The sequence below is a fragment of the Ophidiomyces ophidiicola genome, assembly GCF_022830035.1.
Source record: "Ophidiomyces ophidiicola strain CBS 122913 chromosome Unknown scaffold_14, whole genome shotgun sequence".
In the NCBI taxonomy this organism is placed as follows: Eukaryota; Fungi; Ascomycota; class Eurotiomycetes; order Onygenales; family Onygenaceae; genus Ophidiomyces; species Ophidiomyces ophidiicola.
The window spans coordinates 66,074-85,123 of NW_026054654.1; the positions used below are offsets into that span (position 1 = coordinate 66,074).

The window sequence follows — 19,050 nt, forward strand, 5'->3', positions numbered from 1 at the left end:
ACTCTGCATTGTAACATATTACATAAGCTTTAATATCTATATCACGTGATGATTACGCATGACGCTTTCCTAGATAAAGCCTAGCGTCATCTCTCCTATACTCCAACGTCAGGCAGTCTCCCCAGGCTGGTGCCAACTGGGCATCGAAGCTCTGCCTAGCGGCATTCCGTTTGCTTTTGTTCTATTCTATATAGCCATACTCCTTCAACGCAATGTATTCTTCTCCTAACTCTTTTCTAAACCCCAATGCTGCCAGGCCTGGCCAACAGCAATATGGCCAGACCCAACAGCCATTCTCCGGGTTCCAGCAACAGCAGCAGCCGCAGCCCACGGGGTTCATACCACAGCCAACTGGCTTTGCAGGCGGGCAGATGCAGCAGATGCAGCCTCAGCCCACCGGATTTCCGGGCGGGCCATTCCAGCAGCAGCAGCAGCAGCCTCCGTTCCAGTCACTCCAACCTCCACAGATGACGGGTTATCCCCCTCAGAACCAAACTCCGCAATTCCAGCCACAAGCGCAGCCAGCGCAACAACAGCCTCCGCAATCACAATCATTTCCGGTACACCCTGCCGGCCAAACGTCCTCGCAGATTGCACAGTCGTTTCAAACTACACCCACCCCCGCTACACACCTTTCTTCCCAGATTACTACATCGAAGGTTCCGAGCATGCGATTGTCGTTTATCACAGCGCAGGACCAGGCGAAATTTGAGCAACTTTTCAAGTCTGCCGTTGGAGACACTCAATCGATGGATGGAGACACTGCTAGGGATCTCCTTTTACGATCGAAACTGCCCGGCAGTGAATTATCTAAGATATGGGTTCTGTCCGATACTACAAAGTCGGGTCGCCTTCTTTTCCCCGAGTTTGCCTTGGCTATGTATTTATGCAACTTGCGTTTGACAGGCCGCGACCTTCCTGCAACATTACCGGAACGAGTTCAAAATGAAGTATCCAGCATGGTGGATATTATCTCGTTTGCTGTTCCCGATGACCGGCCTCCAGTTATCCCCAAGTCTAACGCACCGAATTTTGACCAGCCATTGATGCAAAATACCTCCGCTCCGCCCGCTCCCCAACAGCCACAACCCCAGCAACCCTCTAACTCGCAACTACTTTCTCAGCTCACGGCCCAACCAACAGGCTTCTTCAATCAGTCCACAAACTTCCAACAGCCTCCATCAATCGTTGCACCGCAGCCCACAGGATTTCCGGGCCAAAGTACCGCATTCCGAGCTCAGCCTACTGGACTTATGTCTAATCCGCAAGCCACTGGCTACTCAGGCCCACGCCCTCCTATGCCACCTATGCCAACCGGATTTGGCTCCAACATGCCCTCTTTGCAACCTGGCCCTACAGCACTGACTGCTCAACCGACAGGAATGCCCGGTCAGTGGGGGTTTGTCAATACACCAGCAACGGGGCTACCCAATATCGAAGCATTGAAGCAGCGCCTCATGCCTCAATCTGGTCGTGAAGGCGGGTACACTACTGCCGGTCTTGCTGGAAATGCTACCATTCCCTGGGCTGTTACCAAAGAAGAAAAGAAGATCTATGACCAGCTATTCCGTGCTTGGGATGGGCTTAATAGGGGTTTTATTGGTGGAGATGTGGCCATTGAAATCATGGGGCAGAGTGGCTTAGACCGTAATGACCTTGAGCGCATTTGGACTCTATCCGACCCGAATAATAGAGGTCGTTTGAACATGGATGAGTTTGCCGTTGCTATGCATTTAATCTATAGAAAGCTCAATGGATACCCCATTCCAAACCGACTCCCACCAGAGTTAGTGCCGCCATCAACACGGAATCTAGACGATTCGATCGGCACTGTTAAATCGCTTCTCTCGCAAGATGCTGAACTGCGGAAAACGTCAGGCGCGTTTCTTCAGCCGCAGAAAACTGGAGTAAGCTACTTAAAAACTCACTCTTTCCGCTCCGGTTCACAATCCCCAGGATTTAGTAGAAAGGATGCTACTGTCTTCAAAAACAATGACGATGTTGCGGCGTACAAATCTAGCGCTCGACGACGAGGCGGTGCAGCGCAATCTCCTTCACCATCCCCTTCGTCTACTCCCTCTGAAAAAGTAAGCGATGACTTGTCAATTGATCAGTTGAACAAGAAAATTCGAGAGACAAAGGTAATGCTTGATGCCACGGATTTTAGAGACGAGAATCGAGCAGAAGAAGACGAGACTCTAAACCGACGGGACAGAAAGGAAGTGGAGTCACTCATGGAGCGTATCAGGCGGGTGCAGGATGACATTGACACTGATCCTAAAGCCGCCTTCCGAATTTCCGATTCCGGTGCTGAACGACGTACGTTAAGACGCCAGCTCCAGACATTCCAAGACCAACTACCTGAGTTGGCATCCAATGTTCGTAAATTAGAACGTTCAATTGCAGACAGCAAACTTGAGCTATTCCGTTTGAAAGATGCTAAGCTACACCCAGGAGCTGCTCTAGAAATCGTTGGCACAGGCCCTGGAGGAGCTGTAACTGAAGCAGATCGTATTAAGGCTCGTGCTCGGCAAAGAATGCAGGCCAGAGCGGCTGAACTGGCTGGCAGGCCAGCCCCACAGACGGATGATGGATCTGCTGCAAGAAGACTTGAAGAAGAAAAAGCATCAGTCACTGCCGAGCGTGAACGTCATGATGCAATGACTCGAGATGTTGAGGAGAGTGTGAAGGAGTTTTCTGTGAGTCTAGATGATAGCTTGAGGGATGAAGATGAGAACTCTACGCGTAGCCACGAACGACGACGTTGGGAGGAAGCTCTTGGGGTTGAAGATCACATTAGAGATTTCATTTACGATTTGCAGCGGAACCGCAAGACAGCAAAAGTTCGTAAGGAGTAAGTTTCCCTTGCGTTCTGCTATCTTCATCACCCCCAATTTACTAACTTTTTACCAGGGATCGGTCCTCCCGGACCGATAATTCTTCTTACTTACAACCTCAAGACCGCTACCAGAGCTCTCCAGCCAATGGTGATTCTCAGCGTGGAGCATCCCCACTCCGCTCTGCTTCTGCTTCGCCGTCTGTCTCTGGAATGACTCACGAAGAGCGTGTTGCGTCGGCCCGTGAGCGAGCGCAGAAACGCATTGCCGAAAGAATGGCGGCTGCAGGCCTAAAGCCGAACCCTGATACGAGTGAGACTTTTTCACAACGACAGGAGAGGGAGAGACTTGAGAAGGAAGAGCGATGTAAGCGTGCTGAGGAAGAGGACGCCAAACGTGAGGCAGAAAGGCAACGACGTCTAGCTCAAGAGAAAACTCCATCAGCCCCCTCTCCACCACAAGCCAAGAGCATGTCGAAGAAGCCACCGCCGCCTCCGTCGCGAAAGTTTAGAGCCGAAAGTACCGATCAAACCGAGGCCAAGAGGGCCGCGGATGTTGATCTTGTGACAAAAGCAAAAGTAGAACAGGAAGAAAAAGAGAAGGCATTAAGACAAGAGCAAGAGGCCCAGGAAGCAGAAAGTAGAAGGCTAGAGTAAGTGAATCAATTTCTGGATACTCTTAATCTTAAACACTAACCATTTCAAACAGAGACGAAGCTAAAAGACAGGAAGATGATCTTGCACAAGAGAAACAAGCCGCCGAAGCACGTCTTCGTGCCTTGGAAGAGCAAGTCAAACAAGGAAAGGTCAAGAAGCAAGAAGAAAAGCGCCGTAAACAACAAGCTGAAAAGGAGGCGAAAGAAAAAGAGGCTCGACTTGCAGCTCAGCGTGCGGAGCTCGAAGCTGCCCAGGCAAGGGAGCGCGAGCTTCGACGACAGCTTGAGAATATGGGCGATGAGGGCTCTTCTTCCGATGACGAGGGACCTGTTGAAATAACGCCACAGAACAGTCTTTCCCCGCAGAGCCGGGTTCTTCCTCCATCAACTTCGCCTCCAGTGCCGCCGGTCCCCAAAATAGAAGAGTCAGAACGGGCAGCAATACCTAGCTTTTCTAGCCCTGCAGCGACGCCAGAACGTGTCAAACAGAGCTTGCCTTCGGAGACAGAGTCGAGGAACCCCTATTTCCGCCAGCTGAGCCACGCTTCGGAAAGCCAGTCAAGTGCACCTTCAGCTCCAGAGGTGCAATCTACGAACCCGTTCCATCGCCTTACACAGCAGGAAACCGCAACTAAATCCGCATTTTTGCCAGATTCAACTGTGCCGGGCCCATTGGAACGTAAGTCGCGTGCTCGCCCAGAAGAGGACGACTGGTCCGCTGCAGAATCAGACAACGAATCGGATGAAGATGATAATCGTGCTACTGGCGGCAGTGCTAAGCAGCTTGCGAGCATTCTCTTTGGAACCATGGCACCGCCGCGTCCCCTTAGTGCTATGGACGAGAAGCCAGAATCAAAAACTGCTACACCGGTACAAGAGGCTCCGATTGTTCCTCCCCCTCCGCCTCCAGCTGTGGCAGAACCCCAAAGTTCACCTGAGATGGACGATGTGACATCTCCTGCCGAACCTGATGACTCGGGCTTCTATACACCGCCATCTATCCCACCGCCTCCTCCACCAATACCCAATATGAATGCCCCCACTGCACCACCGCCTCCGCCTCCGCCGGGCGAAGCTCCACCTCCCCCTGGTGCGGCTCCACCTCCGCCTCCACCAGGACCTCCTCCGCCACCGGGACCCGCGCCGACTACCGCTGGAAACGCAGGAGCTGGACGCGGAGCTTTACTTGCTGACATCCAAGCTGGCAGAGGGCTGAAGAAGGTTGTAACGAAAGACAGAAGTGGAGCGGCCTCCGCCGGGAGGGTATTGTAGGGACCTATTGTAATATAAACCGGAGCCGTATCGTACAATTTTGGGGCTGCAAGAATAGAATAGACTCTTGTCTCTGGAGTTGGAAACTTAGTTTCGATAAGCCCATTTTGCTACTTCTACTCTGTAGTCTGTCCATGTCTTTTATCAGCGATCAGTAGATTGCCATACAGATAGACTAGCCTATAAGAACCATTTGACGTGAAAACCACCAATAGTTATGTCAGCGCACCCACCTATTCTACTTTCCATATGGGAATAATCAAGGCATCTGTATTTCACGAGCTTTCCCATGATTTCATTTATTGTCAAAATATATATGATGGTACATTGGAGATTAGGCTGCAGTTCCAGATATTACATGCTTGTTGACAAGTCATAAATTTCAGCAACAATATGATAAGGGTCATAGTAGGAAGAAACAATAAAACAGGTATAAGATGATTAACAAATTACAGTATTTGTAATGCATGTACTCCATACTCTGTATGTAGAAACGAGTAAGTCAGTATTCATGATGCACTAAAAGGAGTTAATAAGCCTATGACAAAACTTCAATAATAACATTGCAAACGGTGCTAATGCACCACAATGCCACTAACCCCAACCCTATCTTTCTATCCATTCTCCAACCATTCAACGGGACAATGATAAGTAGACCAATCAAAGTAGCTAGGAGCGTTCCACCACTGATGGCCAAGCTCGTCGACACCTTGATGGGGTAGGGGTGATGTGCAGTGGATATCGCTCTCGAAACAATGGTGTCTAAGCTAGTTGGAGATACAGACATGCTGGTTTGTTTCTTTGTTGGATTGACAGTCATATATAATCCGCCAACACCAATACCAATAAGAATATTGAGCATAGGGCCACCGAAACAGGCGCTCAGCGCCATGACGGGATATCCCAGTCTAGCGACGGTGACATTAGCAACGAGATCACCAAGAGAATTCCCCACGGCGAAAATCGTTAGTCCCAATAAGGGATCGCTGATGCTAAGGATAATACCAAGAGCTTTAAGTAGATTGACAACTTCAGTGGCAAGAGTGGAGATCCAAGCGATCGAGACAACGAATCCCAGAGCGGCTAGGAAAGGGCGGGCACGAGAAGGGAGCTGTTTAGTGGTGTGGTTGGAAGTGAATAGGAGAAGAGTGAGTAGAATGGTTGAAATACATAAGGATATGAGAGCAGGAATAAGAAGGTTCCCGGCGTTCATGTTGGAGTCAAGGTTGATCCAAGCCGTAAGAGCGATAAAAAAGGGGGCGGTAAGAAGTTGAATTGCAAGAAGCCAGGGATTCCATGGCTTGGGAACTGAGCTGCTGTTCTCAACTTCTATATGTGATACTGGGGCTTCAGAATCACGACGGCACCGTGATATTGAGGACATTGGGGGTATTGATGATTTGGCTCTGGAATCTTGTGCGATGTTGTAGCCTGCAGATAATAAATGGGTATTCTCATCAGAGGTTCCAGGTTCTACATGAATGGTGGTTTGTCTAGAATGTTCGTTTGAGGTCAACAGAGGCGAAACTAGAGAAGGTGCGCTTTCTTCAGGTTCAGGGGGTTCGATAACCGGCAGAGTAATTGTTAAAAAGAAAACACTGGGTGCTGCTGTAATTCCCAAAGCCTTCTCCCACAGAGACTTTTCATTCCAGCAAGCCAACGTTGGAAAGAGGGTGGACATAAGAACAGAAGGAGGAGGCAAATATCGATACGGCCACCATGATAGTAACCGCTCATCATGGTGAAGGCAGGCATGTTGGCTGGATGGAGGCAGGGACCCAGCAGATATGCTAGGAGGTGGCAAAATAAAGCTAGGAATCTCAGAACGGAGGGAGAAATCATCCTCGTCATGATATGCAGGAAAGGGAGCTGTAGGGCTAGCAGAGCTATTGGCCCCAGGTGAAGGTAACTCTTGCTGTACAGTCCCTGGTGAAATGGGAGATGTCAACAACGATGCTTCAGCGGAATGCATTTCACCTCCTTCGGCACGGTAATTTGGATTGTGGAAGGCACCTGGGGGCGCTAAAAAGCTGGGTGTTCCACTCTGTTCTCCTGGGACAGGACTTTGTGATCTTGATGGATACCCCGAGGATGTAGGTGATGCAACAAGGTGTCTTGAGGCAGCAAATTTAATAGTAGGAGGTATAGATTGGCTAGGAAATACTGAAGGTGCGCCAATTTCTGACGTAACGTTGTGGGACGAGGTTTTGTGAAAATGGCGTTGAGTGGGCGGATTTGCCGATATGGCTCGAGCGCGACCGTGGATAGGTGGCATCATGAGGCTTGAAGTATCAACAACAAGCCCCGGGTGATGGTCGTTAGAATAGCTTCTAAGATGTATGCGACCAGAATGGAAACTTCTTGACCGTTCAAGAGAAGAGAGAACGGATCTAAACTCTAAAGCCCCAACAAGACTTGGACGGATGGGGCCCATTGCGTTTCCCCTCTGACTGACATGAGGTCCGCTCACCCTCATGTTTCCCTGCAATTCTGCAAGGTATCGATCTCGTGTTTCATCATCTTCCGCATCTTCGACCTTCCAGGTGGGAATATCTGCTCTTTCCAAAGCGTCAAAATCCTCGTCCGAAGCGCCAAAAACCAGTGGGCGTTGAACATTTGCGACAGGGGCATCTTCATCCTCAGGCACGTCGTGAATGTCTAGCTCCTGATTCTGAGGAATATGAAAGTGTGCCCTGGCCATCAAGTCTCTTTCGCGCTGTCGGCGTTTTCGACCCAAATACCAATGCCAGGTAACAACTGTCATAACATAGAAAAGATAAAAGCCAATCATTAACGCACATTCCCAGAAATACAGCTTGCCATCGGCGATAAAAACCAAGCTAACAGAGGCAGCACAAGTAAAAAAAGCAATGTCGCGAAGAAAACTTCGTCGAGCCACTTTGAATGGCCGCACTAATGCCATTGAGCCGGTGACAACAGCAGTGATAAAACCAGCAGCTCCGATCAATTCGCCGATGGCTAAACTGCCGCTATTTGACCTCATAGCCGCGAAAGTCGAGAAAACGTCAGGGCTACCATTTCCAAAAGCAAGAAAGGTGACGCCGGTCAAGCTCTCACTCATCCCAAGTATACTAGAAATTGTACTGAGGTTGACACAGAGAAAATCGCTGGCGGCAATCCCGACAGTGCTGAATAGAAGTGAGAGCCACAAGGCTAAGATAATAAATGCCACTGGTTTCGCTTGCGGAAGCTTGCAGTAGTACAGCTGTAAATAGGAGAGAAGACCAACGTCATGGTCTACACAATTAGCCAAAATATGAGCGCATTGGTCTTTGGCATGGTGGACGAGTCGGCATTTCTAACAAATATTAACAATCATTGAGGGCTATTTTGCAAAAAATATTCCAAGGCAAAGACTCACGTCATTCTCGTCATTCAGTATGCCTATTGATTGCCGACGTACTAACCACCGGGTGCCCAATAATTGGGACGCCTCCCGGGCAGTGGTTTCCAGTCGAGGTATAAACAAGGTGGCAGCGGCGAGTATTAGGACAGTCGCAAAGACTAGATAGAAAGAACGGGAGGTGTACCGGTGTCGCGGCCTCCATGGTGTGGAGACCTGGGAGAGAGTTGACCCCGAAAAGTCAACCATTTTCGCCCATCATGGGAATGTGGACGTGCTTCACCTTACGACGAGTTTCCGAAAGAGAGTGTGGTGGTAAAGTAGATAAGCAATGAAAGCGCAAAACGTCAAAAATGAAAGCCGAAAGTTGTGGTTTATCCCATGGTATGAAATATAAAATGCCGGCTCCGTGCAGATCGCGCAGGCACCTGAATATCGGCGAAGTGATGGTGGTGACTTGCCTGTTTGGGGTTGGGCGGTGACGTTGCCGTGCCTTGGCGTTTGAGCCACTGCTCAGCCTCACTGTGGGGCAAATTCTATTATGTTAACTACATAATTATATAATCAGTTAATTAGTTATATAACAGGATAATATAGTCAAGTTACGATGCCGCTTTTACTTATAAATAAAATTTGATACATAGGAGTACGGAGTACGGAGTACAGGTCCCATGTCACTAGGTAACCACCTATGGGGTGCAGAGTACAGGTGTTATCCAGGTGTTACTACACTCAAAACCACTGAGCGTGACAATTCACACAAACAAAGCACATTTCATTCTGTATTGATCCATCATGGAACGTTTTTGAACTTCTTGCCTGTTCATTGATAGTCAGAAAGTTACCAATGTGTGGCTGCCCATCAAGCTGATCCCTATAAATATGCAGTTAGTATCACCTTGGGCCGCCAATTTTGACCATGGTGTTACACTTCGTGCTCTGAAGGGTTATGCATACAGAGTACTTCTCACTCACTGCATCTGTCCACTCCTTCTACCCAAATTCGTGCATGACTGTCATACACATTCTCAACCTGTGCGATAAGCATGTGTCTCAATATGGCATACTTCTCTTCTCAAAGTCAAGATGTCCTATACCTCTTGAATTATTTAGAGGCGTTACACCAGATCTACAAATTAGGGCAAGGTGGCATACTATTAGGTTTCAGTCGTGTAGCATGCATTAAGAAGATGATTTATTCTGCTATCTTCACTACAGCAGTATTGATTTTTGTTCATCCTGTTTCAACCACAAGTGTCCAAGAAAAATTGTCATATCATTATTTTCCAGTTTGGCAGCCTGTCATCATTTGATGAACATGAAAATCCGGATTCCTAGTCTGTATATTGAGCAAACAAAATCCGCGTTTGCAGAAGGCAATGCGAGATGGACAAACCATGACCTAGATCCAATCCCTCATCATTTACGCAAATGGGGAGTCTGGAGTTTTATTGCGTACTGGATCTCGGACGCCTTCAACGTGGGGGCCTGGCAATTCTCTGGCAGCGTCATCGCTGTTGGATTGTCGTGGAAAGAATCTTTAGCAATTTCTGCACTTGGCTACTTTATCATATCATTTGTGATTGCTTTGAATGGGGCAACGGGCGTCATACACCATGCTCCCTTTCCCGTTATCGCAAGGGCGAGTTGGGGCTTTTGGGGCTCCTATGTTGCCGTAATTTCAAGGCTTATCCTCGCTTTATTTTGGTTTTCGATCAACAACATGAATGGGGGAAATGCAATTCGGAACATGATTGGCGCAATCTGGCCGACTTTTCTCGATTTGAAAAATGATATTCCCGAGGAACAAGGAATCACCACAAATGGAATGATTAGCTACATTATATTCTTCTTGTTGCAATTCCCTTTCCTTTGCTTTCATCCTAATAAACTTCGATGGTTGTTTGTAGCCAAATCGACAGTGGTTCCAATCGCTTGGGTTGCAATGCTTATTTGGGCTTTTAAATCAACGGGTGGAGGAGAAATATTTAAACACCGTGCTTCCGTTACCGGATCGGAGTATAAGTGGGCCTTTCTCTCTAGCTTGACTTCTGCTATTGGAAGTTACTCAACGTTGAGTGTTAATCAAGTAAGGGATATCCATTTCTTATGCATCGAAGCAGGGCCCCGCGATTAATGAATACGAATGACATACTAACCACAATATCATAGGCCGATTTTTCTCGCTACTCACGAGTCAGCGTCAAGTGGCAGGCGATGTACATCCCATTGCTACCGGCTATCTTCACGTTTGTGTCTTTCATTGGAACAGCTGTTTCGTCCGCCGGCCAGGCAAAATATGGTGGGGATATTCCCTGGGACCCAAATACCTTAATTTCTCTTTGGGAAAATAGAGCATGTCGCTTTTTTGCCGGGTTTTCGCTCGTCCTGGCGTCGATTGGCTTGAACATCTCTGCCAATTCTCTGTCTGCGGCAAATGACCTTACGGCCCTTGCACCCCGGTTTATTAACATCCGCCGTGGTCAATTACTGTGTGGTTTTATATCATGGCTTATTATGCCTTGGAAGATTCTCAAGTCGGCAAAAGTGTTTTTAAACTTTATGTCTGCATATGCGATTTTCTTGGGACCAATCGCTGGTATTATGCTAGCTGACTTTTGGGTGGTCAAATGTCAGAAATACGATTGCATGGCACTGTATCACCCCAGGGGTATTTACAGATACTCTAATGGGGTTAACTGGAGAGCCATTGTAGCTTTCGTAGCGGGTGTGGCGCCCAGCTTGCCAGGCCTAATCAATTCGGTAAACGACGAAATCAACGTCGGAACGGGTGTTTATCCATACAAAGTTGGATGGTTTTTGGGCATTGCAGGGACGAGCACCTTGTATATAGCCCTATCTCGCCTCTTTCCCGCCCCAGAGACCCTCATAGCTGAGGAGGTGCTTCCCGATCAAGTTTACATCCAGCGCTCTGAAAACAGCAACACCGCCGTAAATTTCAGCCGGGAGCAGCTGAAAAGTGAGGTTTCGAGCAACATCGTGCACGAAGCAAAAAATGACGCGACCTAGGACTCCCTCGGGTTGCCTTGCATTGTTCTCTGATGGAATTTTTGAAGACGCGCCATAAATGATCTTTATAATAGTAAACACTTCGTCTAACACTCCTCCACATTCCGTACACCGTACTTTCTCTGTACAGTTCCTGTTTTGGTTCCTGCAAAAAATGCTGTCAAAAATAGCGGTTTGGTTAGGTTACCTAGTTAGTTACCGTTATGTAGTTAGTTAATTAGGCCTGCTTAGTAATAACAGCCGCGACTGGTCCTCTCGTCCAGCGTATGTTTTGCTGTTCCTGATTGGCATCGCGACGACCAGACAAACAACAGCAGGAGAGTCGGGCTAAGTATTAAGCACCATACATAGTTATCGCAGATATTGTACCTTTTTACTAGTACCGCCGTTTATTTACACAACTCACATTGGACTACCACAACTACACTCCTCCAGTCGCCCACCATGCCGCGGGTGGTCAATCCTCCAACCAAGAGTCACCATGGCCATCGTGGGGCCGCTCGACATGAAACCACTCCGCATAAGATTTCGACCATGAAATATGTTAGGTATGGCTTTCTATCGCTCTATGACGCGAGACATGCAGAGGAAAGCGCAAGTAGGAAACAGGGAAGGAGAGAAAACCGCAAAACACGCGGTGTATGCCGCATATATTACACACACACGTCGCTAACTGGCTTCTCTAATACCCAATAGAATTCCACTCAACGACGATGCAGGTGAAAAGGTTGCGCGACTGCAGTCCCGCCAGGCGCGTCACGATATGCAGATGAACCAGATCAAGGCGGCGGTAAAAACGCCCATGCCTCCACGGAGAATGAATCATGATAGGGCCTCTGATAGCCCCCGTACCCCTCGGCGGGCGTCCATGCGAGGAAGAGACAGCGATGTTGATGCCCTTGGGAGAGCCGTGACCCCAATGAAGCGTGTACCCATTCTGGCGAATTTTGAAGAATGGATGAAAATGGCCACAGACAACAAAATTAATGCAACTAACTCGTGGAATTTTGCGCTGATCGACTATTTCCATGACATGTCTTTACTGAAAGAAGGAGATGGAGTGAATTTTCAAAAAGCCAGCTGCACTCTCGATGGGTGTGTTAAGATCTATACTAGTCGAGTGGACAGTGTTGCGACCGAAACAGGAAAGCTACTTAGTGGCCTGGCGGAATCTAATAACAATAACAAAAGAGGACGGGACAGTAGAGAGGGGGGTGGTGAGGACGGCGAGGAGGAAGAAGAGGGCGGGGAGGATGATGTGGGGAGGAAAGCACGGAAGAAGGTCTTAAGCCCATATGAAGATAACATAGCAGTAAACCCTAACTTTTTTCCTAGGTTTCACGTTCCCACGAAGCTACCCTTGCGCCCTCATTCGCTTCTTTGCAATTAAAGAAGTTCGAGCTGGAATTTGCCGTGGATCCCTTATTTAAAAAAGCCTCCGCAGATTTTGACGAAGGGGGGGCTAAGGGTTTGCTTTTAAACCACCTATCAGTCGATGGGCGAGGTAGGATTGTTTTTGATAGTAGTGACGATGTTGACGACGCTACCGCTGAAAGAGAAGACAATGCAGAAGCAGCAGAGGCAGCAGAGGCAGATGGCTCATCATCACAGACTCCAAGACCACAGACTGCTAACTCTGTGGACGAGACCGTTGACATTGATTTATCATCTTTAGCGAGCAAATATTTTCCGGACCTAGATATTCTTGTCGAGCAAGACATCTGCCCATCGCTCAAGAACCTTGATTTTGGAGATGAAAATGGAACGCTAGACGTTCCTTTTCTGCGTGCACCAGAAGATTGGCGTCAAGAAACTCAGCAACCCGACCAGCCGCTAAGGGAAGCCTCGGGAATAATGCTCGATGATGATATCGCTATTGGTTTTGACGATGACGATGCCACCGTCTCCGGATTTGACATCGGTGACCATGCTGGATTTGGTGAAGGCGGTGAAGTCTGGGCGCGAGAAGCCGCACTCGAACCTATGCTCCAGGTGCATCATATAGAAACGGGCGATGGCCATCAAAACAGTATGGCTGATGCGTTTGAATCTACCGAAGTAGATCCATATAAGATTTCATTATCACATCAGTCTGCAAATCATGATCACGAAAATATTCTAAGTTATTTCGATAATGCTCTGCGCAAAGATTGGGCCGGCCCAGAGCATTGGAAAATTCGAAGGATAAAGGATACAACCGCAGCATCAACATCTAATGCTCCCCCACGCCAGAGGAAGGAAAAGGAACCGTTTGAGATAAATTTTTCTTCTCCGCTAAACCCCGCTATTGCAGAAATGATTTATACACAAACCAGTTCGAATTCCGCAATTTCGCTGCCGAAAACGCAATGGAAGACTAAAGGTCGGAATCTCCTGCCTGACGACAAGCATTTCAACTCCCGACAGCTGTTGCGTCTATTTTTGAAGCCAAAAGCACGAATGGGCCTCCACTCTCGCGGTAACAATAAACAACTTGGTAATCGTAACCAGCAAGGATTCCCAGCCATCAATGGTGATATAGATGAAGCATTTTGGGCATCACAGAAGCCAGGTATGGGTGAAGCTGGCGCAGAAACCGTCGCGGCTGGTGCTTACGACGCTAATTTTTTTGCGGATGATGATGGCCTTCCATTCCCTCACGGGCTACCAATGGGGGATGACGACGATGATAACTTGCCCTTTGCAGATGCCCGGGAAGCATTCTCCCCTACCATTGATCCTAATGCACCGCAGGGAAGTGTCAGTGAACCAGGGGCGCTTTCAGGGCTGAATGCTATTTTAAGCAACGTGGCCACTCCTGGTACTGCTCTGGGAGGAGGGTTTGGCTCCCAGCTTGTAACTCAAGGTGGTCGGCGGGTACGACCAGACTACGTTGCTTATGCCCGCGTAGCGAAGAAAGTTGATGTGCGACGGTTGAAGGAGGTGATGTGGAAAGGAATGGGTGATCAGTTGATTGCCTCTTCCTCCTTTAGTTCGGGTTCTCCCTCAGCAGCAGTAACTGCCCCTCCTCCCGCGCCTATATCACTACCAAAGGGCCCAGACGAAGATCCTAACGCACAATCTACGGACCAAGTCGACACTGAGACATCAAAAGATCTAGACAGCAGGCTGCGTTTCACCGATATCATGAAAGGCCTTCAGGGATCCTATCCAGAGCAAGCAATGCGCGATATTAGCACATCTTACTGTTTCATATGCTTACTCCATTTGGCAAATGAAAAGGGATTAGTACTTGAGAATACACAAGGCAATGAAGGAAGTTGGGATAGTAGGCTGGAGGAGATCTTTGTGACCAAAGATGCGGGTGCCGTTATCGAGGGTGATGCATGATGCACTTTTTTATGGGATGAGATATGACTGAAAGCCGCTCAACATTCTTCTCAGCTTTTTTTACTGGGTTGTTTTCTTTCGATTTTTGTATTTGTCGTTTCAAACTCTCTGCTTTGGATTTGACTCTACATTGCTGCCAGAGTTGGGTCGTGGCTACTGAATGTGAGACGTATCTAGATATTTTCAATTTACCCCTCTGCGTTTCCTACTTTATTCGTGTATTCATTTGCTCCTTGCAATTCATAGGAAGGCTTTTTTAGTGTAGCTACACATTACAATGTCATTTGGCGATATCATTTTTCTCTGGAAGAGATTCTTTTGTTAAGATGTTACTAAAGGGTAAAGGGGCTCATAATAATATGATAGTAATGCTCCACAGAGACGTCATTGAGAGTTTCTTCTAGATTTTGTCCCATACAAACTAAAATAACTACATTATACACCATCTCGGCGTCGCTGGTTATTCAACAAAGAAAAAAAATTAAGTACGATAGATAGGTATAAAGCTGAACGCCATCTCAAGAAAATATAACACTTGAGTTTTAAATTACCAGAACAGTATTCCAATCCCAATCTGACTATAAATTTTATGAACGCTGAGAGGTCGTGGGATTGGCATCCGTCGTTATCGCCATTCCGGGTGTGTTATTAGAAAATTCTTGAGTTCTTTGCGATGGCTGCACTGATCCCTGGGACACGAAAGTCGGGCTGCTTAATGGAGTTGAATAGGAGCCTGGGATCGGCACAGATTCGTACTGTTTCTCTCCCGGTGCAGGACCAATGTGGCTGTTGATGATTTGGGCAAGGCCAGGTGATAGGGGTGCTTGGCCATCCGTGGGAGAGTTGTCACGAGTAGGGGCCTGGATGCGAATTGGAGGAGGCTGAAGTTGAAAAGGCTGGTTTGGAGCCGTGTTCGTGGTTGCAAACTGGGGGGTGGGATATTGGCCGTTCTCTGCGGCGGAGTATGGGTCCACCTTGCCAGCTGGACTGAGAGGGTATCCAGGTGTGTTTGGCGCGGACTGGGAGCGAAGGTGGGCGAGGTAAAGGTCGGAACGGGCGTCATCACGAGCGTTCATGGACTTTCTAAGCTTACGTTTCGAGTAGAACCGATAGAAAACGACAGCATAAATAGCGACGGTCAAAGTGTCAACGATGACTTCGATGATAACGCAAACCAACACCCAGTCCTATCAACGTTAGCGGCATTTAATGAGAATTTAGTTGATTCATTAACTGACCTGAAGTCGGCAAACAAGAGCGTAATCAATAATGTCAGAAAATAAATGGCTTCGAAGGTTTTCCTTGCAAGACCAACCCCACAAGTCTTTGCCATTACCGGTAGCTTTGCTATTGTGCAATATAACGGCCGCAACCACCCACATCACGATTGTAAAGGCAAAAAAGCAGGCACCGAAAACGGTGTAGTATATGCCAACCTTCTCTGCGCGACCGTGTCCACCACGACAGTATGCGATAAACACACCTACACAAAGAAAAACTGAGATCGAAGCCAGAACAACAATAACAATCTGAGGCCAAAGGCTGGTGTTGGGAGACCAGGGAGTGAGGTCGTTTCTGGATGCAAGGCGCTTGGTGGCATTGAAAATAACAAAGCTCTGCGCCAGCAATGCAAGAATGATCAAGCTACATGAAAAGTTGACACCACGCAAAAGGAATTTTGCTATGCGAACTCGCGTTTTGACTTTCTGCTCATGATATCAGCAACTTAGTTCTAATCTATATCTTTGGGAGGCAGGACGAGTGCTGCAAACTTACAACATCCTGAGCATTTTCCTTTTCGGCTTTCTTCTCGTGGTGATCCAGGATCTGCTCCTCCTTGAATGTAGGACTCAAGGGGTTGACCAAGCGGCCGGGGGTGCCAGGTGTCTTCATAGCACTTTTTAACGGAGAATTCGGAGGATTTGACTGAAGACCCGCATCTTGAGGAGCTGTAGCATGGTTTGATGGCTGGTTATCAGCTACGTAGCCGAATCCCAAGTCAGAAACTTTAGCTGTCGAACTGGACCCTGCGGGTACAGGTGGATTCGCAAAGGGGGACCGTGACGACGGCTCCATTGGAGAATCTACAGACGTTGCTTCGGTAAACCTTGCCGTGCGAGGGCAATCTATTGTGGGAGGATTTGCGTTTCCAGAATGTGTGCCGTGAATGTTGATGGTTTTTACGGGGCCAAATCCAACAGACTTTCGCTTGGGTTGCACGATATCGATGGGTGATACTGGTTCAAAATGTTCCTCGGCAAGGTAGCCGTTGTGCTGAGAATTGGACATAGCACGGTATATATCCTGGAGAGTATGCGCTGATTATTCGATACAACACTTGCTCGGTGGGACAGATTAGTTGTACGTTTGCTTCCTAAGAGAACCGGCTCCTAGGATAGAAGGTAGGTGATTAAGTTGATGAGCTTCAACAAGGAGTTAGATGAAGTGTACTCCGTAATCAAAATATGTATTAAGATGTTGCGGTGACCTACGACCGTGTGCCTCAAAGCTCCGGAGCTTTTTCAGAGAGATTTTTCTGTTATCCGCTCCTTCTGGAAAATGTTTGATGGGCCAGGTAAAACGAATGGTAATCTACGCTGTAGATTACCGTGCTTGACAAGAAGACTCAAGAACAGATAGAGGCACAGACAACACAGTAGATAAAGGCGAGGCCGGCTCAGATGGGGCAAGAAAAGAAAAGGAGTGAGAACGCCAGGGTCCCAAAAATTCGTTCAAAGACGTCCTGCAGGGAGGAGAGGGGGAGGGAAAGAAGAACGGCTCGTAAAAGTGCGAGCACCCGGCGATATACCAGCCGTATCACCCAGCAAGGCGGGCGGCAACAGGCTGGCGAATGGAGGTACGAGGGGCCGACTTCCGGGCCATTGACCAGGACCATCCGGGACTATCACCAAAGCGCATGACTGCATGGTATATTTAGATGCTGGCCTCGCCTTGGCCAGGGGAAACAATATGAACGACAGTCGCATTCGCCGAGCAGAAAAGCAGGACGGGCGGGGGGAGCCCGGCCTGTGCCGTGGAGGATTGCGCCGTCTCGCACGGACATCATTCCGGGCGGTTAACAGAAAAGCTGCATCTGGCGAATCACACCAGAGAGCAGCAGGCCTGGATCATCGCGAGGCTATTCTCATTGGCGGGAGCATGGGCCAGGGATGGTGCTGGGCAGCCGGCCAGTGCGTGTTGATCACACGCTAGAACAGTGTTTCACCCAATCAGCACATCATTGCCGTGATTCTCGCTGCCAACACTGGCAAGAGGCCGTTTTTGGCCGGTGATTGGAGGACGAGATGCGAGGCGGGTCAGTCGAAGGCTGGCGGGCGCGAAACGGCGAGATATGACGGGTGGGCGGTGGAGGGGACGAGGAAATCCGCTCATTCTTGGGCGGTGAATCCCCGGCGGGAGTGTCTGCGGTGCAACCCTTCGAGCTGTCGATCAGCCAGGCCCGCAGGCGAGAATGAAGTGGTTTCGCACGAAGTCTCTTGTTGTGGTGGTTTCTGCACGGGCGAGGGGTTGGTTAGTTACTTAACTAATCCGGGTACGGAGGAGGCAGCCCATACTTATAACTATTCACTGCAGAAGCATCTGCCCCAAATGCACTGCAGCCACAACCAGGATCACATGCAGGAGCAGCAGCGGGGATGTGCTGCCAATTTTCACGTTGGGTTGAACAGCCCAGCAATATGGAGTGCGGAGTAATGATAGAAAATTCTCTCTGGCAAGACATGCCAACGACCACCCGTGCAAGCTGGGCCTATCTCACGGCTGGAATGGCTGTAAAAGCCATGAAGGCTAGTTGGTAGAGAATTCCTCTATTCATGTCGTCCCTCAGACTGGCTTGCAACAGCACTGCTCATAATGCTGTTTGGAGATAAGAGAGCTACTCTTGTTAAACATGGCTTCCACATAGATGCCCAGAAACACATGCTCTGAGATGGAGGATACCTCTGTTTCTGCTTTCGTCTTTTTTTTCAAACTGCATAGCTTCATCTTTACTGCTATGTGCTTTTCGTTCCCTGATACTCTGATAACGGGAGCACAGCCTGATATTGTGTCCTTCATTATTGGTCGTGTCCTAACAGAGCATTATTCCTGGTTGCTCAGTCTTATTGACAAAGAATACATGCCATAGTCTAGTCGATGGAATAAGGGGACCTGGAGAATTTACAGAGAAATAATGAGAGGGACTTTTAATGGTGCTCTGCATTGGACCTTGTATGTGTGTATATACTTACATACATACTGAATACATACCATCTGTCCCTGGCGCAAGACAATGTTAATTCATAGCCTGTAAATGGGAGACTAAGGCCAAGTCAAAGCTGTTCTTGAAATATAAATTCAACAATAGGGGGTGTGTCTGGGGATAGCCGAAGTGAAGTGAATGAACGCACAACCGCGCTAGCAATATCAACTCCAACTGCCTACAGTCACAATGCAAAGACAACCCCCCCCTCTCTCCTTCTCTCACTTTTCCACACTTGAATAAGAGCTCATGACTCCCAAGTGAATTGGCGTGCAACCACATCCGGCTAACTTCTTTTTGT

At 48.3% G+C, this 19,050-nt stretch overlaps 5 protein-coding genes across 5 annotated transcripts; 3 read left to right on the forward strand and 2 right to left on the reverse strand.

Annotated features, from left to right (window-relative positions):
* Positions 1 to 212: 212 nt before the first annotated feature.
* PAN1 (actin organization and endocytosis protein) lies at positions 213 to 4,764 on the forward strand (the record flags this gene model as incomplete). Its single annotated transcript, XM_049252864.1, has 3 exons — positions 213 to 2,854; positions 2,914 to 3,489; positions 3,546 to 4,764. 3 exons carry the CDS (start codon positions 213 to 215, stop codon positions 4,762 to 4,764), a joined length of 4,437 nt encoding a protein of 1,478 aa, XP_049108033.1.
* Positions 4,765 to 5,302: 538 nt separating this feature from the next.
* Positions 5,303 to 8,333, reverse strand: LOZ57_003817 (uncharacterized protein; the record flags this gene model as incomplete). The annotated part of the gene is made up of 2 exons (XM_049252865.1): positions 5,303 to 8,083; positions 8,316 to 8,333. 2 exons carry the CDS (start codon positions 8,331 to 8,333, stop codon positions 5,303 to 5,305), a joined length of 2,799 nt encoding a protein of 932 aa, XP_049108034.1.
* Positions 8,334 to 9,446: 1,113 nt separating this feature from the next.
* On the forward strand, positions 9,447 to 11,158 carry LOZ57_003818 (uncharacterized protein; the record flags this gene model as incomplete). The annotated part of the gene is made up of 2 exons (XM_049252866.1): positions 9,447 to 10,217; positions 10,301 to 11,158. 2 exons carry the CDS (start codon positions 9,447 to 9,449, stop codon positions 11,156 to 11,158), a joined length of 1,629 nt encoding a protein of 542 aa, XP_049108035.1.
* Positions 11,159 to 11,602: 444 nt separating this feature from the next.
* LOZ57_003819 (uncharacterized protein) lies at positions 11,603 to 14,488 on the forward strand (the record flags this gene model as incomplete). Its single annotated transcript, XM_049252867.1, has 3 exons — positions 11,603 to 11,706; positions 11,855 to 12,440; positions 12,494 to 14,488. 3 exons carry the CDS (start codon positions 11,603 to 11,605, stop codon positions 14,486 to 14,488), a joined length of 2,685 nt encoding a protein of 894 aa, XP_049108036.1.
* Positions 14,489 to 15,075: 587 nt separating this feature from the next.
* LOZ57_003820 (uncharacterized protein) lies at positions 15,076 to 16,777 on the reverse strand (the record flags this gene model as incomplete). The annotated part of the gene is made up of 3 exons (XM_049252868.1): positions 15,076 to 15,675; positions 15,727 to 16,194; positions 16,265 to 16,777. 3 exons carry the CDS (start codon positions 16,775 to 16,777, stop codon positions 15,076 to 15,078), a joined length of 1,581 nt encoding a protein of 526 aa, XP_049108037.1.
* Between the last annotated feature and the right edge of the window lie 2,273 nt (positions 16,778 to 19,050).